This window comes from Petaurus breviceps, unplaced genomic scaffold (genome assembly GCF_028583685.1).
Source record: "Petaurus breviceps papuanus isolate PSGF00001 unplaced genomic scaffold, PetGlider_PUasm1.0 185, whole genome shotgun sequence".
Lineage (NCBI taxonomy): Eukaryota > Metazoa > Chordata > Mammalia > Diprotodontia > Petauridae > Petaurus > Petaurus breviceps.
The window spans coordinates 1,425,339-1,448,047 of record NW_027185797.1 but is presented as its reverse complement, the minus strand read 5'-3'; the positions used below and the strand labels follow the sequence as shown (position 1 = coordinate 1,448,047).

The window sequence follows — 22,709 nt, the reverse complement described above, 5'->3', positions numbered from 1 at the left end:
AATCTGCTCGTCTAAACATGTGGTAATTCTCAAAGGGCTCTTTTCAGAAGAAAATGTATGCAGCCTTCTGGGGCACTCAGGCCTTACTTATAATTATGGTTCTGTAAGAGCTGAGATAGCCAGGCAAAAAGATCTGAAAAAAAATCTAACTTGTTTTCTGTCCTGGTGTTCAGAGTAGAGAAAGCATTAGAGTTCACAGTAAAATACTCCTCAGAGCCTGTGTGCTACCCCTCAATGGGGAGGAATATCTCATAGATTCACACTGGCTGGATCAGGGTTTGGGTTCCTGTCCTGAAAGACCTTGAAGGACCAGAGAACTTCCTGACCAGCCAAGATTTTCTGTTTGATCTCAGGGGTAGAAGCAGGAGCAATGAGGTGAAGTTGTAGAGGCAGATTCAGGTTCAAGGTAAGGAAAACATTGCTAACAATCAACCTCCCCAAAGTTTAATGAATGGGGCTGTCTCTTCACTGGAAATCTCCAAGCACTGGCAGGATGACCATTTGTCAGAGCCATCACAGAAAGGATTCCTGTTCCGGTAGAAACTACCTAAACGCCCACATTTTGAGATTCTGCAGCCCTAAAGATGACCTTATCTAACTCCAATCCATCCATCGTTCTACAGAAGAGGAAAGGAAGGCTTGCTCTGAGAGAGAAACGCCTGAGCAGGAGGCCACTGACAGGCCAGCACAAATACAAGAGCTCTGAGGGTAAGAACCGCATCCTACACAAACTGTGCTTCTACCAGGCCTGTCACACAGCATCCTGCATGTAACGGGGGCTCACTAGATGTTTGTTTATTGATTGTCTCTCAATTCCCTGAGAAGTCATGAAATGATATCTGAAAAACCTGATGATAGGAAAATTCAGCTACTGTGACTCCTCCTATGGCAGAGACTGCATTGTATAATGGAGAGAGAGTTAAGAAAGCCTGGCCTCAGACAATCCGGGCTCACATCTCTGATGGATATGTCTGTGTGACTCTGGTCAGTGCCCAGGCGACTTCAGAAGGCTATCAGTTGCAGAGAAGGTACTCATCTAGATTGGTTGGTAGAGTCCCTTCCCCACCAAAATTCCCCTCCTGCCTTTGCTTCTAACCCTATGGGCTTTGCTCACATGCCTCAGCTGCCTCCTCCCCCTGGAACTTCCCTGGGTGCCTGGGGCCTTCTCACCCTGCAGTATACCTCTGCCATGCTGGCCTCCCACTGCCATTTGGGGCACTGTGACACAGCCATGCTTCATTCCCCTCACAGCTTTGCTAAGGAGTCTAAGGGATGTGCTACCATGCCCCACTCCCTTTCTCACAGATACCCCTCATCCCCTCCCTGCTTTCTCCCTCCTTTTTATGTTGTCTTCCCCCATGGAAACGTAAGCTGCCGGAGGACAGGGGTAGGCTTTCTTTTTGCTTCTGATAACCACATGCCTTAGCACAGCAGCCGGTACACAGTAGGCACTTAATGAATGCTTACTACCTACCCTCTTTTTATGTCGGTAAATCAGACACAAGTGCCTTCATCAAAGTCAATGAGATTTTGTGTATAAGGTCTCCTAAATTGCCAGAGAATTACTGCTGTTCATATATGCTAATGAAACAAAAAGCCTAGAGAAAAGTCTTTTTAAATCTTCAATATTATTTAATTCAATTCAAAAAGCATTAAGCCCTATTCTACACAGGATATTGTGCTATGAAGAAACAAAGCCAACACCTCTGCCCTAGAAAAGCTTGCACTGGTGGGGGGTGGGGGTGAGGGAGGCAACATGGGCAGATGGAGGGATAACTAATAATAATAATAATAATAATATTAGGTAAAAAGGGAAGCTGGAGGCCTTAGCACGCAGGAGGAGCTGGAAAGCCTTCCTGTAGAAACTGCCCTTTTGGCTGAGTCTTGAGAGAAACGAGGGGTGCTAATAAGTGGAGGTGAGGAGAGAGGGCATCCCACAGACAGCCAGACCAGATGAGAAATATGGCAGCATGCAGGAGCAGCAGTGAGGAAGCCGCCCGAGTCACCCCAGGGAGCACCAGGAAGTGACGAGCTAGTAAAGGGGTTGAAATGCTAAGCAGAGAGGAGGGGGGCCAAGGGAGCAGACTGAACAGAGAAGTGACATGCTCACGGTAGGAAAGTCCCTTTAGCAGCTGTGTGGAGGATGGATTAGGGCAAGGCTGGGGAGCCTGCAGCCTTGAGGCCACACGCAGCCCTCTAGGTCCTCAGGTGCTGCCCTCTGACTGAATCCAAACTTCACACAACAAATCCCCATAATAAAAAGCTTCACTCTGTAAAACTTGGACTCCGGCCTCTGGGCCTCAGGTTGCCCAGCCCTGGATTAGACTTTTTTTGTGCCAGACACCATGCTAAATGCTGGTGTTATAAAGCAAGGCAGTAACGCAGTCCTTGCCTCAAGGAGCTGCCACTCTAACAAGGCCGACAATAGCCAAGTAGCACTGATGTGGAACGGACACCTTGTAAATGGACGGCCATCCTGGAGGGACGAGTCTTCTTGCTTGTCCTTCATTCTCAAAGAGGACCACGACACACAAGAGAATTGGGTTTAAGTGAGGGAAGGCACTAGCAGTGGGCTGAGCCTTTCTTCCATGCTTACACTGATTAGCTTTAAAAATATATCAAAGAGTAAGCTACATTACTTAAAGGAATGCACCATATAAATAAAAATATGAGGATTCAGACTGCCAGATCCCTCAACCACCCCATCGGACTGCAGGACTTGTGTGTGGGGGGAGGCTCCAACAGCTAAGAAAGCAGCTTCCCAGTCGGAAGGAAAACATGGACACAGCAAGTAGATGCCTGAGAGACTGGAATTCAGCTCTTCGGGACTCCAAGTTCAGTGAGTGCTTAACCCACCATGATAATCTGCCTTCAACATTCAGTACAGCTTTCTTATAAGGGGATTTAAATTTTTTAAATTAAAGGAAATAAAAATTTTTTTAACTCAAAAGTCTTGAGATTTTTCTCTAAACTCCAGTATCATTCCCTTTTTCAAGAACCCTGAGAACTGGTGCTTCAACAGCCGTGAAATGATGTCACCTAACAACTTATGGGCTTATCTTTCTCTCAGCTAGTTTTATCCCATTGTTCTTCCATATTTGTTCCAGGGATCACACTGGCATTTGTGGAGAGAAGAGGTTTTTAAAAGAATTCTTACAGAGGGATGGCTAGGTGGCACAGTGAATAGAGTACCAGCCCTGGAGTCAGGAGGACCTGAGTTCAAATCCAGCCTCATACACTTAACACAAAAACTAGCCGTATGACCTTGGGCAAGTCATTTAACCCCGACTGCCCTCCAAAAAGAAAAAAAAAGAATCCTTACAGAGCTTTCCTCTTTTTTGTTTCTTGTTCTCTCATTTTCATCTTTAAAATTCCTAGAGGTGACAGTCAGGCAAAGAAGGGACAGACCTATCCCTATTTGCTGATAATAATAACTGGTAATAGTTAACATTTCTATAGTACCTACTATGTGTCAATCATTATGCTAAGCATCTTACGAATTTCATTTCATCTTCACAACAACTCTGTGAGGTAAGTACTTTTATTATCCTCATTTTACAGATGAGGAAACTGAGGCAAGCATAGGGTAAATGACTTGCTCAGGGTCACACAGCTAGTAAGTGAATGAGGCCAGATTTAAACTCAGGTCTTATGATTTTAGGCAGCCAAAAAGAAACAATTCAAATATCATGGAGCCATAGTCAGGATAATACGGGATTTAGCAGCTTCTATGTTAAAGAATTAGAGGGCAAATGAGCTGGGATTACAACCTGCCCAGCAAATTTTAGCATACTCCTTGGGGGGGGGGGGGGGGAGAGATGGATATTCAGTGAAATGGAGAACTTTAAAGCATTCCAGATGAAAAGATCACAGCTGAAAAGCAATTCAAAAAAGTAAACAGGAAAGAGAAATCATAAGGGATTTGATATGGTTAAACTGTTTCTATTCCTACATGGGAAGGTGATAGTTACAATTCCTAAAACCTTTCTCATTACTAGAACAGGTAAAAGGAGCATACACAGAAAGCAGAGGTGTGAGTTGAATGTGATGGTGTGATCGCCTAAAAATAAAATGAGGGGATGAGAAAGAAGAATGCACTGGGAGAAAGGGAAAGGGAGAGGTAGAAAGGGATAAATTATCTGACATAAAAGAGGCTTGAAAGAGATTTTATGGGGGAAAGGAAAATGGGACAAGTGGGGAGGACAGCATATGAACCTTACTCTCATAGGAACTGGCTCAAAGAGGGAATAATACACACACTCAGCTGGGTGTAGAAATCTATTTTACCATACAAGAAAGTAGGAAGGGAAGGGGATAAAAGGAGGTGGGGGTGGAGCTAATAGAAGGGAGGGCAGCTTGGGGGAGGTAAAAGTCAGAAGCAAAACACTTTTGAAAATGGACAGGGTAAAAGAAGGGAGGGTAGGATAAACGGGGAAAATAGGATGGAGGGAAATACATAGCTAGTAATCATTACTATGGAAAAAAAAATTTACAGTGAGTTTCTCTGATAAAGACTTCATTTCTCAAACATAGAAGACTGAGTTAAAGTTATAGTAATAAGAGCCATTCCTCAATTTATAAATGGTTAAAGTTTAAGAGGCAGTTTTCAGATAAAGTAATCAAAGTAATAAAAATGCTCTAAATCAAGCCTGACGAGAGAAATGCAAACGAAAACAACTGAGTTATTACCTCACACCTGTCAGATTGGATAATATAACAGAAAAGGAAAATGACAAATGTTAGAGAGGATATGGAAAAATTAAAACACTAACATACTATTGGTGAAGTTGTATACTTATTCAACCATTCTGGTGAGCAATCAGGAACCATGCCCAAAGCGCTATAAATTCATGCAATAGCACTGCTAGGTTTGTATTCCAAAAGAGATTTAAAAAAAACAACAAAAAGGAAAAGGACCTATATGTACAAAAATATTTATAGCAGTTCTTTTAGAGGTGGCAAAGAATTGGAAATATAAGGAATGTCCATCAATTAGGGAATGGCTGAACAAGTTGTAGTATATGATTGTGATAGAATACTATTGTAACTTCAGGAAATAATAAGAATGATGCTCTCAGAAAAACACGGAAAGCCATGAACTGATGCAAAGTGAAATGAGCAGAACCAGGAGAACACTGTACACAGTAACAGCAATGGTATATGATGATCTACTATGAATAATTTAGCTATTCTCAGCAACACCGTGATCCAAGACAATTCTGTAGGACTTATGACGAAAGGTGCTGTTCATCTCCAGAGAAAGAACTGACAGAGCCTGACTGCAGATCAAAGATACATTTTTCTTTACATTGTTTATTTCTCTTGGGCTTTTTACATCTGTATTTTCTTTCTCACAATGACTTACATGGAAATGTGTTTTGATGACTACATATGCATAACTTTTATCAAACTGCTTGACTTCTCAATGGGGGGAGAAGAGGGAGGGATAAAATTTGGAATTCAAAATTTGAAAAAAAAAGAATGTTAAAATTGTTTTTTACATGTAATTTGGAAATAACAAAACATTCAGTAAAATAATTGCCACTTTATAATACAAAAAAAATTTATAATCCAAATGCTTTGAGATCTAGGGAACTATTCCATTATAGGCTTGATTAACCTTGAAATTTAATGTCATCACAAGGAACCTGCTAAAGAGGCTGAGATATTTGTGGATTTTCACTGAAGGGCCTTGAAATGTTTTAGAAAACTGGAAATAAACAATGATTCTAAGTAAGGGTAGATAGATTTAATGTAAAAAGCAAACCAGAAAGACTCACCTTAATCTACATGACAGAGAGGTGGGCTCTAAGTAGATAAAGACATGTTACAGGAGTTGGACAAATTTTAGCCAAATTCAAAAGAACTCTAAAGGGAATGAGCCCAAGAACAAGAAGTTATTTCCAGACTTCAGCAGCACAAGTCCATCTTGGAGCTTCCTGCCCTCCTCCTTGATTAAAGATAGAGGACATTTCCATAATAAGCCTCTGAGTGACTTGCTAACCTGCTCAGGCAGGGAAGAAAAGTGGAGATCCTGAAATATTCCAGAGAGTCAAAAAAAAAAAAAAACAATAATCTGGAAGGAAAAAAAAAAGACTATGAGTCTTATGATTGGCAAAGCTATGAGGAGGTTTTTAGTAAGTTAGGTAGGAAGAGAAAAAGGAACAGATAGAACCTGAATGGGAGGATGTAGGAAAATAGAAATGAGAATAAAGAATACTGATATGAGGAGACATAGCATGCATTTGGCAATTTTGTTGTGTTTTTATTAATTCTGTTCTCAAATTTATTTTAAATTTAAAAATCATTTCAGCCAGAACAACAAGAAAGTTCAAATGCAGGTGAGACTTCTTTGCCTTTCTCTTCTTTATAAATACACTAGAAAACAATGGTGTGCTTGTCTCTACTGAAGCTCCCCAATGACCTAAAAGGACCTCTGAGCCTTTGACATAAGATCCTATGAAGTACACCCGATAACTCCAGAAGCTACCTGTCCACCACAGAACTATCTCCTGCCATGATCCAAACACTCTGACTCCCTTAATGCAATTAAGATCACAGAGAGTTTTTTTTTCCTTGCCATATTGCACTAATTCATAATGATCTTGCATTTCATTAAAACTCCCAAATCTTTTTTTCTGATGAGCTGCTATACCTCCCCATCTTGTATTTATGAAGTTGTTTGGCTTTTTTTGGTTTGGTTTGTTTTTTTCTAGCTTAAGAGTAGGTTTTTACATTGGGCTCTGTTAAATTTCATCTCATTAAATTCAGCCCAATGCTTTAGCCTTTGGAAGTGTTTCTGGAGCCTGCCTTAACCACCGAATGGGCTTGGTATCCCTCCTAGCTTTGTTTCATCTACCAATTTGTTAACTATATCATCTAAGTCTTTATCCAAGTTACCGACACACATTACATTCCAGATATCTGCTTGGCTTTTTTTTGGCCCTTCACAAAGTTTCCTCTTCCTACCTGTCCGGTTTTTTTCTACCTCATGCCCTTCCACATCCTGCGCAGGCTGGTGACACTGGCCTCCTGGCTGTTTCTCCATCTCCTGGCTGAGTATTCCAGCGGCTGTCTCCCATGTCTGCAATGTTCTTCTTCCTCATCTCTGCTCTCTCTCACTTCCCTGGCTTCCTTTATGTCTCAGCTTAGATGCCATCCTCGACAAGAAGCCTTTCCTGGGCTGTCTCAATGTTAGTATTTGAAACATGTGTTCTGGGTTTATTTTTAAAGAACAAAAAGTAAGGGATAGTAGGCATCACCCTCAATGAGGCCCCACCTGAGCAGAGCCATAAGATAATGGGGAACATTAGTGATCAGGTGTCTCTTTGGGAGAAGCAGCAGCAGCCCAATACTCTGGAGGCAGTTGGTTCTCCCATGGCACCTTCCTGAGAGCAAATAAAGACTTACATTCTCTACAGTATTAATTCTCATTTATAGAACACCACAGGAACAGATGGTGCAAAGCAAGTCACCGAGAGGTTAAGTCCCTGTCCTAAAGAGCTAAATCATCCAACTTGAGATGGCAGAAAAAAATCAATCAACTGCTAGAAAAAGCCAAGGTGTCACTGGTGAGGGCAATATGGAGAGGCTTCATAAAGGAAATAGGTATGTGGTTTGTTTTTTTAAAGAATCTATGCTCATACATTTGAAAATCAGAATGATTGTCACTCAAAGAAATAGTACTTAGAGGAACTATGCACAGAATTTCACATAGCTAATCTCTTAGAATGAAAAAGAAAACTACAGATTAAAATGGAGAGCCCCAGACCTCAGATTAAATGTGTCCTAACAATAAAGTTTAAATCTGCTACAGAGAAGTAATTACTAATCGCTAAGTTACCTTGCTACAGAAATTTTTAAAGTTATAATAGGATATCCTAAGGATACGAGTTAGTTACAAATAAAAATCCAGATCCCTCTAAAACAAGTAAAGGAGAAGAAAGAAGATAATGTGTAGAATAAAGTATGAAACAGTAGAATCAATCACTCGATATTTATAAAGCACCCACTATATGTCAGGCAAGGAAGAAATGGAAATATCTGTACAAGGGGCATGAGTATTTACTAGTGCCAGGGGTGGGAAACCTGCAGGCTCGAGGCCACATGTGGCCCTCTAAGTCCTCAAGTGCAGCCCTTTGACCAAATCCAAAACTCAGAGAACAAAGATTTGTTTGGTCAAAGGGCTGCACTTGAGGACCTAGAGGGAGACATGTGGTCTCAAGGCTACAGGTTCCCCACATGTGCAATCCTATCCCCTCCTAATATATTTCAAAGAACAGAAGAAATTTCATATTAAAAAGTTGTAGTCTATTATGCAATATGTTGGGGGATGCTAGTTGTCAAAAAAACCAAATAAACTAAGTAAAGGAAAATGTTATTTCTGTCTTTCATCTCCTTCCTACAATCTATAATTGAAGCCTGTAACACATACCTGGTCTAATTTTCCCCACCTTTGTAAAAAGCAGGAATAATTAATAATAACTGAGTAATAGCTCAGTTCACTCAACTGCTCTAATCTACCAGGTCTCATCATTAGTGCCACTTATCAGATTCTAACCTCTTTTTTTTAAGGTATTATTTTCCTCAGTCAGATTGTTGACTCTCATTTCATAATTTTCTTGCATTGTTCTCATTTCTCTTCCCAATTTTTCCTCCACTTCTCTTATTTGCTTCTTAAGGTCTTCTATGGCCTGTAACCAGCTTGTATTTTCCTTTGAAGCTTTTGGTGCAAGAGTTCTGACTTCACTGTCTTCCTCCTGTTTCATGCTTTGATCCTTTTTGTCCCCAAAATAGGAGTCTAATGTTGGATTGCTCTGCTTGGTTTGCTTCCTTTGCCAGGTCATGTTGCCACTCAATTACTTGACTCTTGGGCTTTTTGCCACAGTAGGACTCTGTCACCAGACAGGAGAGCTTCTGTCCCAAATGCTGGGGTTTTCTCAGCTGTCGGAGTTATTAGTTGGGTGCCCTCTCTGAAGCCTCCACACGCCCTGGCAAGCTGGTCACACACCCCAGGACCTCTACCCTAGACCGCAATCCAGATCCAAGCAGGTTAAAGCAAGAGCGATTACCCCTCAGACTGGTCGCTTGGTTCCCCTACACTCTGCAGGCCAGGAGCTGAAGCTGCCACATGCCAGCAGCCCTCAGTGGCTTCTCGCCCCGGGGGCAAAAGTCGATGCACTCCCAACTACTGGGTCCCAAAGTCCACACTGCACTGACCTCTCACTTTGTCCTTAGCATCTATGTGTTGATAATTCTGGATTGCCACAGCTGCTGGTGTTTTGGAGTCCCTGCAGCCAGTGGCTGGTCAGGCCCACCCTGGGGCTAAAACCTCAGCATGGAGCTGGGCTCGGTTCCCAGAGTGCTGCGCTGGCCAATTCCTGCCAGTCTGCCGGGGTGTCCACAGTGGGAGGTTAGCTTCTCTGTGTCATTTTGTGGGTTATGTAGCCCCAAAGTTTGTTCAGAGTCCCCTTTTACATGGATTGGTGGTGGTGAGAGCCAGAGCTGCACGGAAGTCCTGTTTCTACTCCGCCATCTTGACTCCGCCCAGATTCTAACCTCTTAATAGGGTAGTAAAATATGAGTTTCTAGAGATATTTGGCAACATATTAAATAATGGGGTCAGAGGGCAGCTAGGTGATGCCATAGTGCACAGAGCATAGGGCTTGGAATCAGGAAGACTCATCTTCATGAGTTCAAATCTAGTCTCAGACACTTACTGGCTGTGTGACCCCGTACAAGTCACTTCACCCTGTTTGCCTCAGTTTCCTCATCTGTAAAATGAGCTGGAGAATGAAATAGCAAACCACTCCAGTATCTCTGCCAAGAAAACCCCAAATGGGGTCACAAAGAGTCAGACATGACAAAATGACTGAATAATAACATATGTAGTAAAGTTACTACTCTATAATGACAATGACTTTGAGTTTTGGGTAAACTTAATTTTTGTAAACTCAATTATATTTTATATGCACCAAGAAAATATATTATTTCAAGGAATTCTGAAGTGAAATTTCCTGTAAAAGTACACCTTCTATATTATTTATATTATAAATATTATATTATATTATATAACTGGTACACATGTTAACTGTTTTTAAATGTGGATTTTGATAAATAAGAGTTCTTAAGAAAAACGACGTGCTTATAGGATAAGTGAGGGTTTTTTTCCTCTACACAAAAAATAGGGAATTATAGAACATCAAAGCCCATCTAGTCTTTTTACCTGTATAAGAAGCCCCTCTATAGCATCACTATTTGATTCAGTAAATATAAGCTTATCCCTTGGAGCATGATTTAAAAATTACTTGAGACAAGCAATAATATAGTATTCCCAGCTAGCCATAATAGCCCTGGCAAACCCCCACGGGAAAATGCTGTTGTAAAGCCTTCAACTTTACGGTTTTCTCTTTCATTTCTTAACATCTCACATCCTTAGCACCTTGATGCTCACATCCAACTGCCTTTTCCTTGTCTTTCCAACTTCCTTCTTGTTCTTTCTCTTAATCCTCTTAAATGTTCTCATCCTACAGGCCAAGTCCTTCCCCTGATATCCCTCCCCTCCATTCTCTTTGGTAAATTCCATTTTCTTTTAATACCGTTCTCTCAAGTTCTCTCATTTTTTCCCCTCCCCAAATTTTAATCTATGACTTTCTTCACAATTCTAGAACATTTCAAATCTACATTTTTATGAGTCTCCTTCAGATCAAGCCATTCCCAGGTCTTAATCATTTCAGGATGGATTACTTAATTTTATTTAAGAACTAATAACTGAAAGAGTAATACAAAACTTATAAATGAGGTTAGCCTGAGGACCTTCCCAATCACTAGGAAGAGGACTAGCTCACTGGAAAAAGCACTGAATTTGGAGTCAGAGGAAGTGAATTTGAATACATTGATGCCATTTTACTACCTATGTGACTTTGGATAAGTCACCTTATCAGTGGATCAGGGAAGATAACCTCTCTTGGGTCTCTTCCAGCTCTAAATCCTATACCCTATGACTACTCAAGCCAGCAAAAAAATAAAACTCTTTCAAATGTGATACAATAGAAGCTGTTTCACAGTCAGTTATATACAGTTACAATCAGCTTATTCAATCAGTTTTCAAAACAAAATAAAATATATATATAGATGCTACAAACTAGAATATAGACAGTGACACCAAGATATTATGCTCTTTTTCCTACTTCTACAGGAAAATACTACAGAGAAAGGGCAGCAGCTCCAGCATAAGTCATTAGTAGACAGTCTTTGGCCAACATGAGGTTAATTTTGAAGCAGCTTTTTGGGGCCTATGCGCCTTAGCTGATAGCAGGAAATTCCAGGAGACTTTCTTATTAGTTTTAACATACTATCTGAACTTCCCATTGCTTGTTAAAGTGTTATTTACCGTGTTCACTCACATCTCAAGATGACATCTTACTACCATTCATTACAACTGGTAGAAAAGAGTCCAAGCCTCACATAAACTATACATATTTACATGATCACTGCGGGGGAAAAGAAGAGGAAAGGGGTTTGGGGAGGGGGAAGCCTGTGCATCTGGAATATTATTCCATTCACTACTAGCAGGGCAAGAAGTAATGAACTCAAAAGGAAGATGTTTATCTTGATATTTTTCTTTCATTCTGTAAGGAGTGTTTTTTGCCTTTGGCATTGCCTTGGGTGAAATAATGTCAAGTGGGCTCGAGCAGACAGCGAATGCCACCCTTTTAGCTTGTTCTGCTCTCAGAGGGAACCACAGGCTTGTATCGGTTGGCTGGACTATTTTCAACCTGCCAACAATGTGGTAAGAAAAGGGAAAACCAAACTGCATAATAAGCAAACTTAATATAAAAAGGGAGGGTTTTCCTTCAACAGAATGTTTTGGCTTCCCCTTCTGGACCTCCAAAGGGTCTCCACAAGATGCTGGAAGCTATTAGTACCTCTGTCAAAGTTGTGCACAAATTGAACATAAGTTACTGAAAGAGCTGTCTCAAAAATCATCAGAAGAAACTGATAAGAATGGGATATTAAAAGTCAATTAATCAAGTTAATTTTTATTTAGTATTGACTTCTGAAAATCAAGTCATTTATACATGCTGAGTGATAGAGAAAGTGAGTACATCCTGCTTTCTGCTCCTGTGTAGGTCAGGGTCTTGTCATGATTATTTAAATTCAGGAGCAATCCTGGGTTGACAAGATACCGCAATGCTGCAGGCTACAATCCGCATCCAGTGCCCGAAGGCTTCTAACAATGGAGAATTTCTAGGGAGGACAAGAAAAGAGCCTTACCCCTTCCCGAAGGCATCTCATTAGCACAGTGTAAGCAGCCAAGGGAATGACCCAGGATTCTCTAGGGTGCTCTTTTTTTTCTTCCTGAAATGAAGTGGAAGAAAAGGCAATGAAGCTAACAGCACAATTGACATTAACCCTTTCAAGCAAAATTCATAATATCAAACTCCTAAAGCATCCAAAACATTAAAAATAAAATTCCAGAATACTACTATCCATCTGCCTGACTCCTGGAACCAGTTTTCATTTTTTTAATCACAACACTTTTAGCACATATGATAGAAAACCTGTTTTTCTTACAGTATCACATGCATTATACTGATATAAAGCTATCTCATAAAACAGGTTTTATTTCTCAGAAGTCTATGTTAATTAAATTCATCTTTGCTAGCATAATTGTCATATAAAGAGACTGGGCCACCATTTTTATCAACAGCTAATATATTGATAAGTGGTACCATGGCTATCTCTATTTAATATATTTTCAGAAATTCATGGAAAATACAATAAACTGGTTTTCCATAAGAAACATTTAAAAGGCTTTTCCCAGGGCTCCACACTTAGTCCCTTCTTGTTTGCCTGATACTGGGTCTCCCTAACTTAACCAGGGTACAACTCCAGTGGCTACTTTAGCTCTGACCTGCTTGGTTTCTGATTAGGTAGGACTAGTTCATCCCTCCCTGGGGGCCTCCTCTCTCTACTTAAGTTGTTGTTGCTGTTCATCCATTTTTTGAAAAAGACCAATGATGTCACAGGTAATATCTTGACTTGGGTTTAAATTAGATTTAAGTGAGGCAGAAATGCACAAAGTCATTAGCCTCATTTTCTTTCCAGAGTCACTCACCATATTGGTGCCAAACTGAGTGTAGACGCTGTATTGGCCCAATCAAAGATCTAGATTTATTGTGCCCATAACAAAATCAATGATTCCCCTCTCCCCCTACCTGCCCCGAGTCAAATATCTTTGAAACTTAGAAACAGAACTGGAAACAACCTAACAGGTCAGGTAGGGCGGCTTTCTCATTTTATAGGCACATGAGTGTAACTTCCCTATTTCTGCTGAGGGCACCATCATTCTTCCCATCATCCAGGTTCACAACCCAAGCATCCTCTGCAACTCTTTTTTTCTCCTTCCTTCTCCATACCCAGTCAGTTGCCAAATCTTGTCAATTCCACCCCCACTATATCTCTTTTCTCTACTCACATAGTCAATACTCTAGCTCTGGCCCTCATCACCTCTCTCCTAGATTACTCTAACAGCATCCTAACTGGTCCCCCCACTTGTAGGCTTTTCTTACTCCAATGCATCCTCCACAAAGCTGCTCAAATAATCCCCTAAAGCACAGATCTGACCATGCTTCTCCCCAGCTTATGAATCTTTAGTGGCATATATAATCTATATCGATTTGCTTGCCTTCTCAATGAGGTGGGTGGGGGGAAAGGGGAGGAGAAAAGGAAAGAATTTGGAACTCAAAGTTTTAAAAACAAATATTTAAATAATTATTGTTACATGTAACTAGGGAAAAAATTAATAAATGCAAAAAGAATTTAAAGAATAGAGCTTTTGTAAGGAAAAAAAAAAGAATCTTTAGTGGCTCCGATACTACCAGGATAAAATACATACTCCTCAGCTTGGCATCTAGACTTACAATTTGACTCCAGCCTTTCTTTCCTTCTTTCTTTTTTATTTATGTTTGGAACTTTTAAGTTCCAAATTATCTCCCTCTCTCCTTCCCCACCTGGCACTAGAGAAGGCCACTATTTAATGCATAAATATAAATATATGTAAAACCATACTATGCATACTTCTATTTTTCAGTTCTTTCTCTGGAGATGGATAACATCTTCCTTCATAGGTCTTCTATGGATGACTTGAGTATTTATAGCACTCAGAATAACCTGGCTGCTCACAATTTTTCTTCAAATGATACTGCAATTGCTGTATGCAATGTTCTCTTGGCTCTGCTCACTCCATTTTTCATTATTTCATGCAAGTCTTTCCAAAATCATTGACCCTGTCATTTCTCACAGCACAGTAGGGTTCCATCACGATCATATACCACAACTTGTTTAGCCATTCCCCAACTGATGGGCATCCCCTCAACTTCCAGTTCTTTGCCACCACAAAGGGAGAAGCTATAAATATTTTAGAACACATAGGTTCTTTCCCTTTTTCTCTGATCATCTTGGGAAACAGACCTAATAGTGGTATTGGTGGGTCAAAAGATTCAGCCTATCTTTCAAGTGTTATTATATATCATTCCCTTTCATGAAGCTATATTCCAATTAAACAGGCCTATTACTTCTCAAAATTCATATTTCTTCTCCCAGCACTACTGTGCCTTTCCACAGGCTTTCCCACATACCTCGAATGCACTATCTTCTCACTTCTTCTAGAATCCCAAGCTTCCTTCAAGGCTCAACTCAGTGCCACCCTCTAAAAGAAGCCCATTTGTATTTGTGTATAAATGTTATATTCCTCTAACAGAATGGAAGCTCCCTGAGGACAGGGACAAGTTTTGTCTTTGTCTTTATATTCCTGGATCTAGCACAACACTGCAAGTTTACTGAACTGGTTGAATAGAAGAGTCAGTCAAACTCCCAACTTTTGACAATGAGAGACTGGATCATGCTGTGGTTTAAAGGGAAAGATTTTTCCAAATTTAATCACAAAATACCTGTCTCTTCTTGAGCTACATAAAATTTGTTTCTTTTGGGCACTCAAACTAATAGACTAAGTCCATTACTTTGTTCATGTGTGTACTTTATACTTTAGCTGAAAATAGGAAGGCATTTCTTAAAATGATGGTCCTATTTACCACCAATTAATCAACCACTATTTATGAAATACTACTCTATTCTAGGCTTTGTGCTAGGCGCTGGATTTTCAAATTAAAAAAAAATCTCTACTAGAAAATAGCTTACATTTCATGGGGAGACAACATGTATTCTGGGGATATATGGAATAAATATACAGAGTAAATACAAAAGAAATACAAGCTAGTTAAGTACAAGGTAGTGAGAGGGGGGTCAGAAAGGCCTTTACTGTAGCAAGTGCTGCTTGAGCAACATCTTGAAAATAGAGGGGGGTACTATGAGCAGAAGTGAGGAGGGAGTATATCCCTCAGGTAAGCATGGAATGCCAGATCTACCAATATCTGATCTCACCTTCCCTTACATTTTGCAGATCAAAAAAATGAGCCCCAGAGGCAATATGAGCCAAGGGATCACAAACCACAAAATCTAAGTTGGCAGACACCTGGCAGAGGGCATCTCATCTAAACTGTACATTGGAATGGAGTTGAGGTCCAACGGCTTTCTTTTAGTTTGGATTCTCATGATTCCTCAGCTCTCCCCACTCTAATCCACCCTCCACACAGATGCCAACATAATTGTCCTGAAGCACCGATCTCATAGCCAGTGACTTCCTCTCACCACTAGGATCAGATGATCTCCTTTGTCTGGTATTTAAAGCTGGGACAACTTGGACCCTTGCCACTTTTCCAGTATTCTTAAATGTTTCTAGTAGGGGCTATGGCTCTCATGGTTTTGTGTGATCAGCAAATGGCACAGGAGTCAACAAGCTGCTGAGTCTGAGTAGTCTTACTGAGAGCACAGTTCCTTGGCACCCCATCTGGCCACAGCCAGAAAGGAAAGGAAAGAAGCAAGAACTTGAAACCATCAAAAGCAATAACTCAATGTGTAATAAACTCAAAATCATAAATTCTGGGAAAAGGACTCCCTATCTAACAAGAACTGCTGAGAAAATGAGAAAGCAATTTGGCAGAAATTAGACTTGGATGAGCATCCTGTATCATTTATCTCAATATGAAGAAGTAAATATTTGGTCTGACCATAAAAAAAATTTATAAAATAAGATTATAGGATAAGGATAAAATTATAGGATAATGGGACGAGGTACTTTTTTGTAACTATGGGGAGAATTCTTAACCAAATAAAAAATAAAAATGATAATAAAAGACAAAATATATTTCAATTATATGATGCTCTAAAGTTTTTACAAGAAAAAAAATTAAGGAAATAGAATAAAAAGCAAAACTATCAAGAGGAAAAATATCTGTATCAAATACTATTGATAACTTTGATACCTAAGACAAATCTCAATAACTGACATGAATACCTAAGACAAAGAGGTTTTATTTTTATTGATATCCTTTGTTTTTACATATTTCAAAATATATCACTCCTCTCACCCTCTCCATCAAGTCATCCCTTGTAATCAAGAAGATGAAAGATTAAAAATAGCAGTTCAACAAAACCAACCAACAGAGCAATAATGTCTGACAATATGCAACCTTCCATACCCATAATCTCCTACCTCTTCAAAGAAGGAAGGAATTTTCTTGATTCTTTCCTGGGGAAAGCCTGGTCATTATAATTACACAGTATCGAGTTTCTCCTCATGGAGAGAAAATGGGACAACTAAGATAGAATGTGGTGTACGCTGTCAGACACAAACACCTTTTGGTTGCTTTGGCTAATTTATCTTTCCTTACAGAGAAGCCTTTGGGTTGGAAGGAAAGAAGGAGGTTATTTCAAAAAATATCTATGGGATGGCAACAGTCACCAATAAAGCATGTTCAAAGAATTTTTATTTTCACAAAAAGAGTTAAGGATATCACTATACCACGGCACTTTCTTGATATTATGATTTTCATGACACATATTAAACCTCATGCTGTTTTCCTGAGATACAGGGATGTTCCTCAGTGGAACCTGAGGTATATGGGAAAAACAGTGCTCCTACACTGGATGGATGTGCTCCTGAATCCCCTTGTCAGGTTTTTTTACACATTTTCTGTCTCTTCTTTTTCCTGCTGTTAGCATACCTGCCTCTTACAAATTTCTTCTAATTAACTACTCACAAAAATTCTAATCTCTTTTAATTAACTACATACAAAACTAGATAAAATGAGCATAATGCCTCAAAGTTACAAGAACCTCAAAAATGACCAGACTCATTTCAATAATGGTTATAACAAAAGAAATGGGTTCTGTGAATGACACTCCAAGAGATTCTGATAACTTTGCTATTAAAATAGGTCTTACCAAAGTAACCTCATTTCTTTTTTTGATAGGATCATCATACTTGTTGATCAGGGGACTGAAATAAACATAGTATACCTGAATTCAACAAGTATCTGGTGAATTTTCTCATGCATTTTCAGCCATGACAGAGAGATGTGGACAATACAGATAGATAGATTGGAAATGGCTGAATGACTGGAAGATTCCCCAATAATAGCTAACTTCCCATGGAAAGAAATCTCTGGGGCAGCACAGCAGGGACCCATGTTTAGCTTTCTGCAGTTAAATATTTTTATCTACATTAACGACAGAAGTTGCAGAGAAACAGGCTTGTATTCAATGTAAGGAAAGACTTCCTAACAATCTCACAAAAGAGGGATAGGGCTAGCTCAGCTGGTAGTAGCTTCTGCTCTTTAGGAATATTCAAGCAAAACCTGGATGTCTTGGGATGTTATAGGGCAGGATTCTTGATAAATTAAGGTTGGTACTATTAATCTCTACAGTTCCATCCAACTCTGAGACTTTGTAGATCTATATGATTAAAGTAGATATATTTTAGTTCACAGACTTCCTGACATCTATTTTTGATAGATCATAGACATTATTAATTTGCAGTTGTTTCATATAGCAGAGATTTCTTTTTTTTTAAAGGCCATCCTTGGATTAATGGGATAATCCCATAATTAAACAAAACAAGAAAGTAGGGCAGGGAGTGGCACATAGAGAAAGAGAGACACAGAGAAGGGAAAGAGAGGGGGATCAAGAAAGACTTCATGATTTAGGCTTTAAAGGACAGTTAAGGATTCAAGAGGTACAGACTTTAAGTTATCTGGAAAATTCAATTATAAAAAACTCAATTCTCTGATAATGCTGAATGAATGAAAAAAATGCTGATTATTCTCTTTTAAGTAAAAGATAAATGTATGGAATAAGAATAAGAGAGAGACAGATCAACCAGCAATAGTGTTCAGTCTTTCTGGGTACCCAACTAATCTTAAATATTTTCTATATAAATGTTTTCATCTATTAGTGGGAAATTATAGATAATAAAAAATAATGCAATAAGTATTATTTTTATCCATTTCATGACTGTTAGGATTCATTAATGTGTAAAGAAGGTACACATAATACAATTTACCACTGCTTCTAAAAAAAAGGAACCTATTAAAAGGAAGTTTTATGATCCTCCAGAAAACAAGTCCACTTTAATAAAGGAATAGTAAAAAGAGAAATTCTATATAAGTAATCCATTTTACACAAATGGAAATGCTCTTTCCCTAATATTTTCTTTCAAGTACTCCACAAAATATTTAAAGTATAACAATATAAATTAGGGGTCTTTAAAATATTAGCTGAAGGATCTTGAGAAAACACAATTCAGAGATACATTAAAAGGTAGTCATATTACTTCAGCTTATTTAAACTTTGTAACATAAAGAACCTAATTTTAACAAGTATTATTCCAGTACCAATTTGTTTCTCACACTTCCCTATAACCCCAGTCACTTAATTAGTGATCCAGTCTCAACAGTGAATTTTAAGTATAACTTCCCAGATAAAATTATTATAGTTTGTGTCAATGTCATTTCTGTTGTCCATTTCCCATTTTTTATTTGCAATTAGTTGCTCAAATAGTCTAGTCAAAAAGTTGCTTCAACTGTAAATATGTAAAAATATACAAATTCATAGTATTATTATAAGTAATGACCAAATAGCATAAGAAATTAATTTTATTATTGCTTCTGAGCACACAATAAAAGAGACTCTAATTCCCTTCTTTGCCTCCCAAAAGAAGACCTGCAAGCCATCCTTCCATTTAGCTGCAGCTTTTTTCTGGTCTCAAGAATATCAAGAGTTGGGGCACCTAGGTGGTACAGTGAATAGAATACCGGCCCTGGAGTCAGGAGGACCTGAGTTCAAATCTGGCCTCACACATTTGACACACATACTAGCTATGTAACCTTGGGCAAGTCAACCCCAATTGCCCTGCCTTCCTCCCTCCAAAAAAAAAAAAAAGAAAGAATATCAAAGACTGATAGGATTCAGCATCTTAAGGAATATGTCCATTTGTTGATAATGAACAAGGATCTCATATTTGTGGCTTTAAATAAAGTTAACTGATAATTTAAAAATCCTAAAATTCTCAGAGCACACTTTGTCAACACCCCTGCAACTGTCACTGCAAAGGTACAAAGGTGTCAGTGAGGAGTTGGGCCATTTTAAATTTTCCTTCATTTCATATTTCACTTTAATTGTAAATGGCTATTCAAGGGTGAAGCTGCTGAGGGACCAACATACAAGATCTCTGGAGGAAGGGAAAACAGTAAACACATGGAAAGAACTTTGGACCATATTAATACTGAAAATAGTAGTGGTCCTATCCCTTCTTCTATCTACTTTTTTCACAGTAAATAAGGTTTTTTTAAACCTTCTTTCTTCCTTAGCACTACTATGACACCAGTCTTACAGACCATGCCATATTCATGTAGTCATCCTTAACTGCCTGTTCTTGCTTACAACATCTATGGAAGTTAATTTTATTTTAAAATTTTTTGATACTTTTTGTTTTGGAACAAGAAGTACTTTCTAAAAAATACCAAACATGCTCCCTGAAAAAGTTCCTATGTAGAATTGTATGCCCTAGGACCCTACACATACTTTTTCTAAACCCTTTGAAATGTGCTCTTCACAAACCTAAGGTACATGTCAGACTAGACCTGGCTTTCCTCTCCTCTATCATACATTCTAAGATGGAATGATCATTTCCCTCAAAGTTTCCATTATCTCTATCTTGAAGATTAGTTTATTCTTACTGATCAAAATCAAGTTTATCAGAACAGTTAACTTCCTTACTTCTTCCACCTTCTAAATGATAAAATTATCATTAAAGCAAGACAATAAATCATTAGCTCCTTTACTTCATATAAAGCAAAAGATGTAACTGAAGCCCCGATTCTACCCCTCCCCCATATTATGCTTCTGTTCCAGACTAATGATCTGTGTCCTAAACTCATCTCTTTCTTTCTCTTCTCTCTAAATGGCTTGTAGCATTCTCTGGTAACAATATAACTTGTGTTTCTGCTTCTGTTAACCTCCACTAAGTCTTCTCCACCATGCCCCTTCTGGTTTCTGGATTCCTTCAGATGAATTGGTCTTCTTAATAATGTTACTGTGTTTCCCCAAACTCCCTCCCCCTTACCTTTTTTAACTATCCTATTCCCTTTGAAAAAGGCATCCACTTTCAGAGCCATATCCCAATTATGAATTCCACACCAAGTCTTGTTGACACAAGATCAAGTTAGCCTCTTTTCATTAAAAGCCCTATTTCACCTTGCTTCTTTCCCATACTATGTGTGTAAGAGTATAGAACATGGAGGGATAGGATTTTATTAGTAATTTCTTTCTTGGCTTTTCTCTTCTGTAAACTTCTGTGTATTTCCACTGTTATTCTTCCTATGTAACAGAGACCATATCCATTTAATGGGTATAAATAGTCAGTTTTCTCCCTGCCTTTTGATCAGATTACAAAACTTCAGACAAATACAATTTTACCAGTCCACGTTAGGTGTACATTATCCAAGGGCAAAAGATTGCCATGCCTCTTCTTTAAGTCCTGGAATAGGAAGCCCATTCCTATACATTATCATCTCAATCAACTGTTCATTTCCCAAGTGTTCCCTTCTGTTCTGAAGTCCTGCTCTCCAGTCTACAGTGGTGATAAAAAGACTACCTGGCAAAGTTTTGTAATCTTCAACAATACTTCCTAGATTTCCTCTGGCCATATCATTTATGCTACTATTTGACTCTGTTCCAAAAGTATAATCATTCTCAGTTTCACCCAGAAATTGGAAATCTGGATACACAGTCCTTGATTAAAGACTTTAGTTTAGTTATGCTGTAAGTAGTAGAATATAACATCTTTAGACCACAGATACAAGATCTTGCTTCCAAATTTTCAACCCTAGACTCCAAATAAAATTTCTAATGTGCTTGTGGTATCATAATTATATTTAATTTATCAACTATTTTTGAGATTTTATTAGGTGTCCAAAACTGTTTTCTGTTAATCATCAGCAGACCTTTAATTTAGTCTGTAAATTAGAAACACATTAGCATCTCATCCAGTCTCTTAGATCCCTTCAAAATAAGTTAATCTTCTAAAATTTGTTTTCTTATTTGTCAAGTAGTGCACTGTTGGAAAGAGCTACCTGGATAGTACAATTATGTGGCAGATTTTAGCTCCAAATTATACATGATGATCTTTGGGATGCCCGTAAGGTTTTTCTGGTAAGTCCAAGAAATGCTTAAGTAAAGTAATTATGAATCATCATGGTAGGTTAACAGATCAAGAATTTCAACAACCAAGCTTGAACTTAGTCTAAGAAAATAGGCATGTCTTCTTCTAAGTGTTTAAAAAGAGCATATGGGAGGAGGCCAGGCTGCACAGTGAGTAAGAGCACTAGCCCCAGAGTCGGGATGACCTGGGATTGAATCCAGGCTCAGACACTTAGCACCCACCCAGAAACACCTGGCCGTGTAACCTTGAGCAAGTTACTTAACCCCAATTGTTTAGGGGTGGCCAGGTGGCACAGTGAGTAAGATCACCGGCCCCAGAGTCGGGATGACCTGGGATCGAATCCGGGCTCGGATACTTAGCACCACACCCAGAAGTAACTGGCTGTGTAACCTTGAGCAAGTTACTTAACCCCAACTGCTTAAAAAAAAAAAAGAGCATATGGTGTGTCTCTTGACCTACAAAAGTAGTCCCAAACGTTTGCAGTTGTTTTTGCTTTCAGATTAAATAATTATTATAAATTGGTTCAGATGATTACAGATGTTTCTCCATGCTTCTCTGACATAGAAAATGTTTTCAAAATGTTCTTAAAGGAACCACTAACTAATTAGTCCTAGGCCCTGGGATAAGCAGGAGTTTTAAAATTTGGTGGACAACGAAAAATCTTGTCTGTTTTCCACCTGCCAAAAAAATTTTTCCTCCTTTGAACAGGGAGTTGTCTCTCTTAGACAGATTTCAAGGTTCTGGTTATAACTGTATTTTACACTGGGACAGATCAAAGTTAGAAAGGAACTCTGAGATATACATCTAATACAAGACTCACTTGACACATAAATCAGTTCTGAAATGTTCTCCAAAAATGATCATCCAGCCCCCACTAGAGGACTTCCACGACATTTTGGGGCAGGCAGTTCTAATTGTTACAGAGTTGTCCTGTTTAGTGGCCTGAACTCTATCTTCCTATAGCTTTTATTTATCGGTTTGACTCCTAACATCTGGGGCCTAGAAGATTAAGTCTATATGATATGTCCTTATATATTTAAATTCCATAATAATGCCCACCTAACCAAATATTCTCTTTTCCCAGCTA

The 22,709-nt window shown here is 38.9% G+C and overlaps 1 protein-coding gene across 3 annotated transcripts in view; it reads right to left on the bottom strand.

The window, feature by feature from the left end:
* ULK4 (unc-51 like kinase 4) overlaps positions 1-22,709 on the bottom strand; it is a 651,081-nt gene that overhangs the window by 493,902 nt on the left and 134,470 nt on the right. For all 3 annotated transcript variants that reach the window (XM_069088326.1, XM_069088324.1, XM_069088325.1), the window contains exon 19: positions 12,277-12,360. In XM_069088326.1, the coding sequence (XP_068944427.1) occupies positions 12,277-12,360 (84 nt within the window). The remainder of the gene's footprint in view (positions 1-12,276; positions 12,361-22,709) is intronic.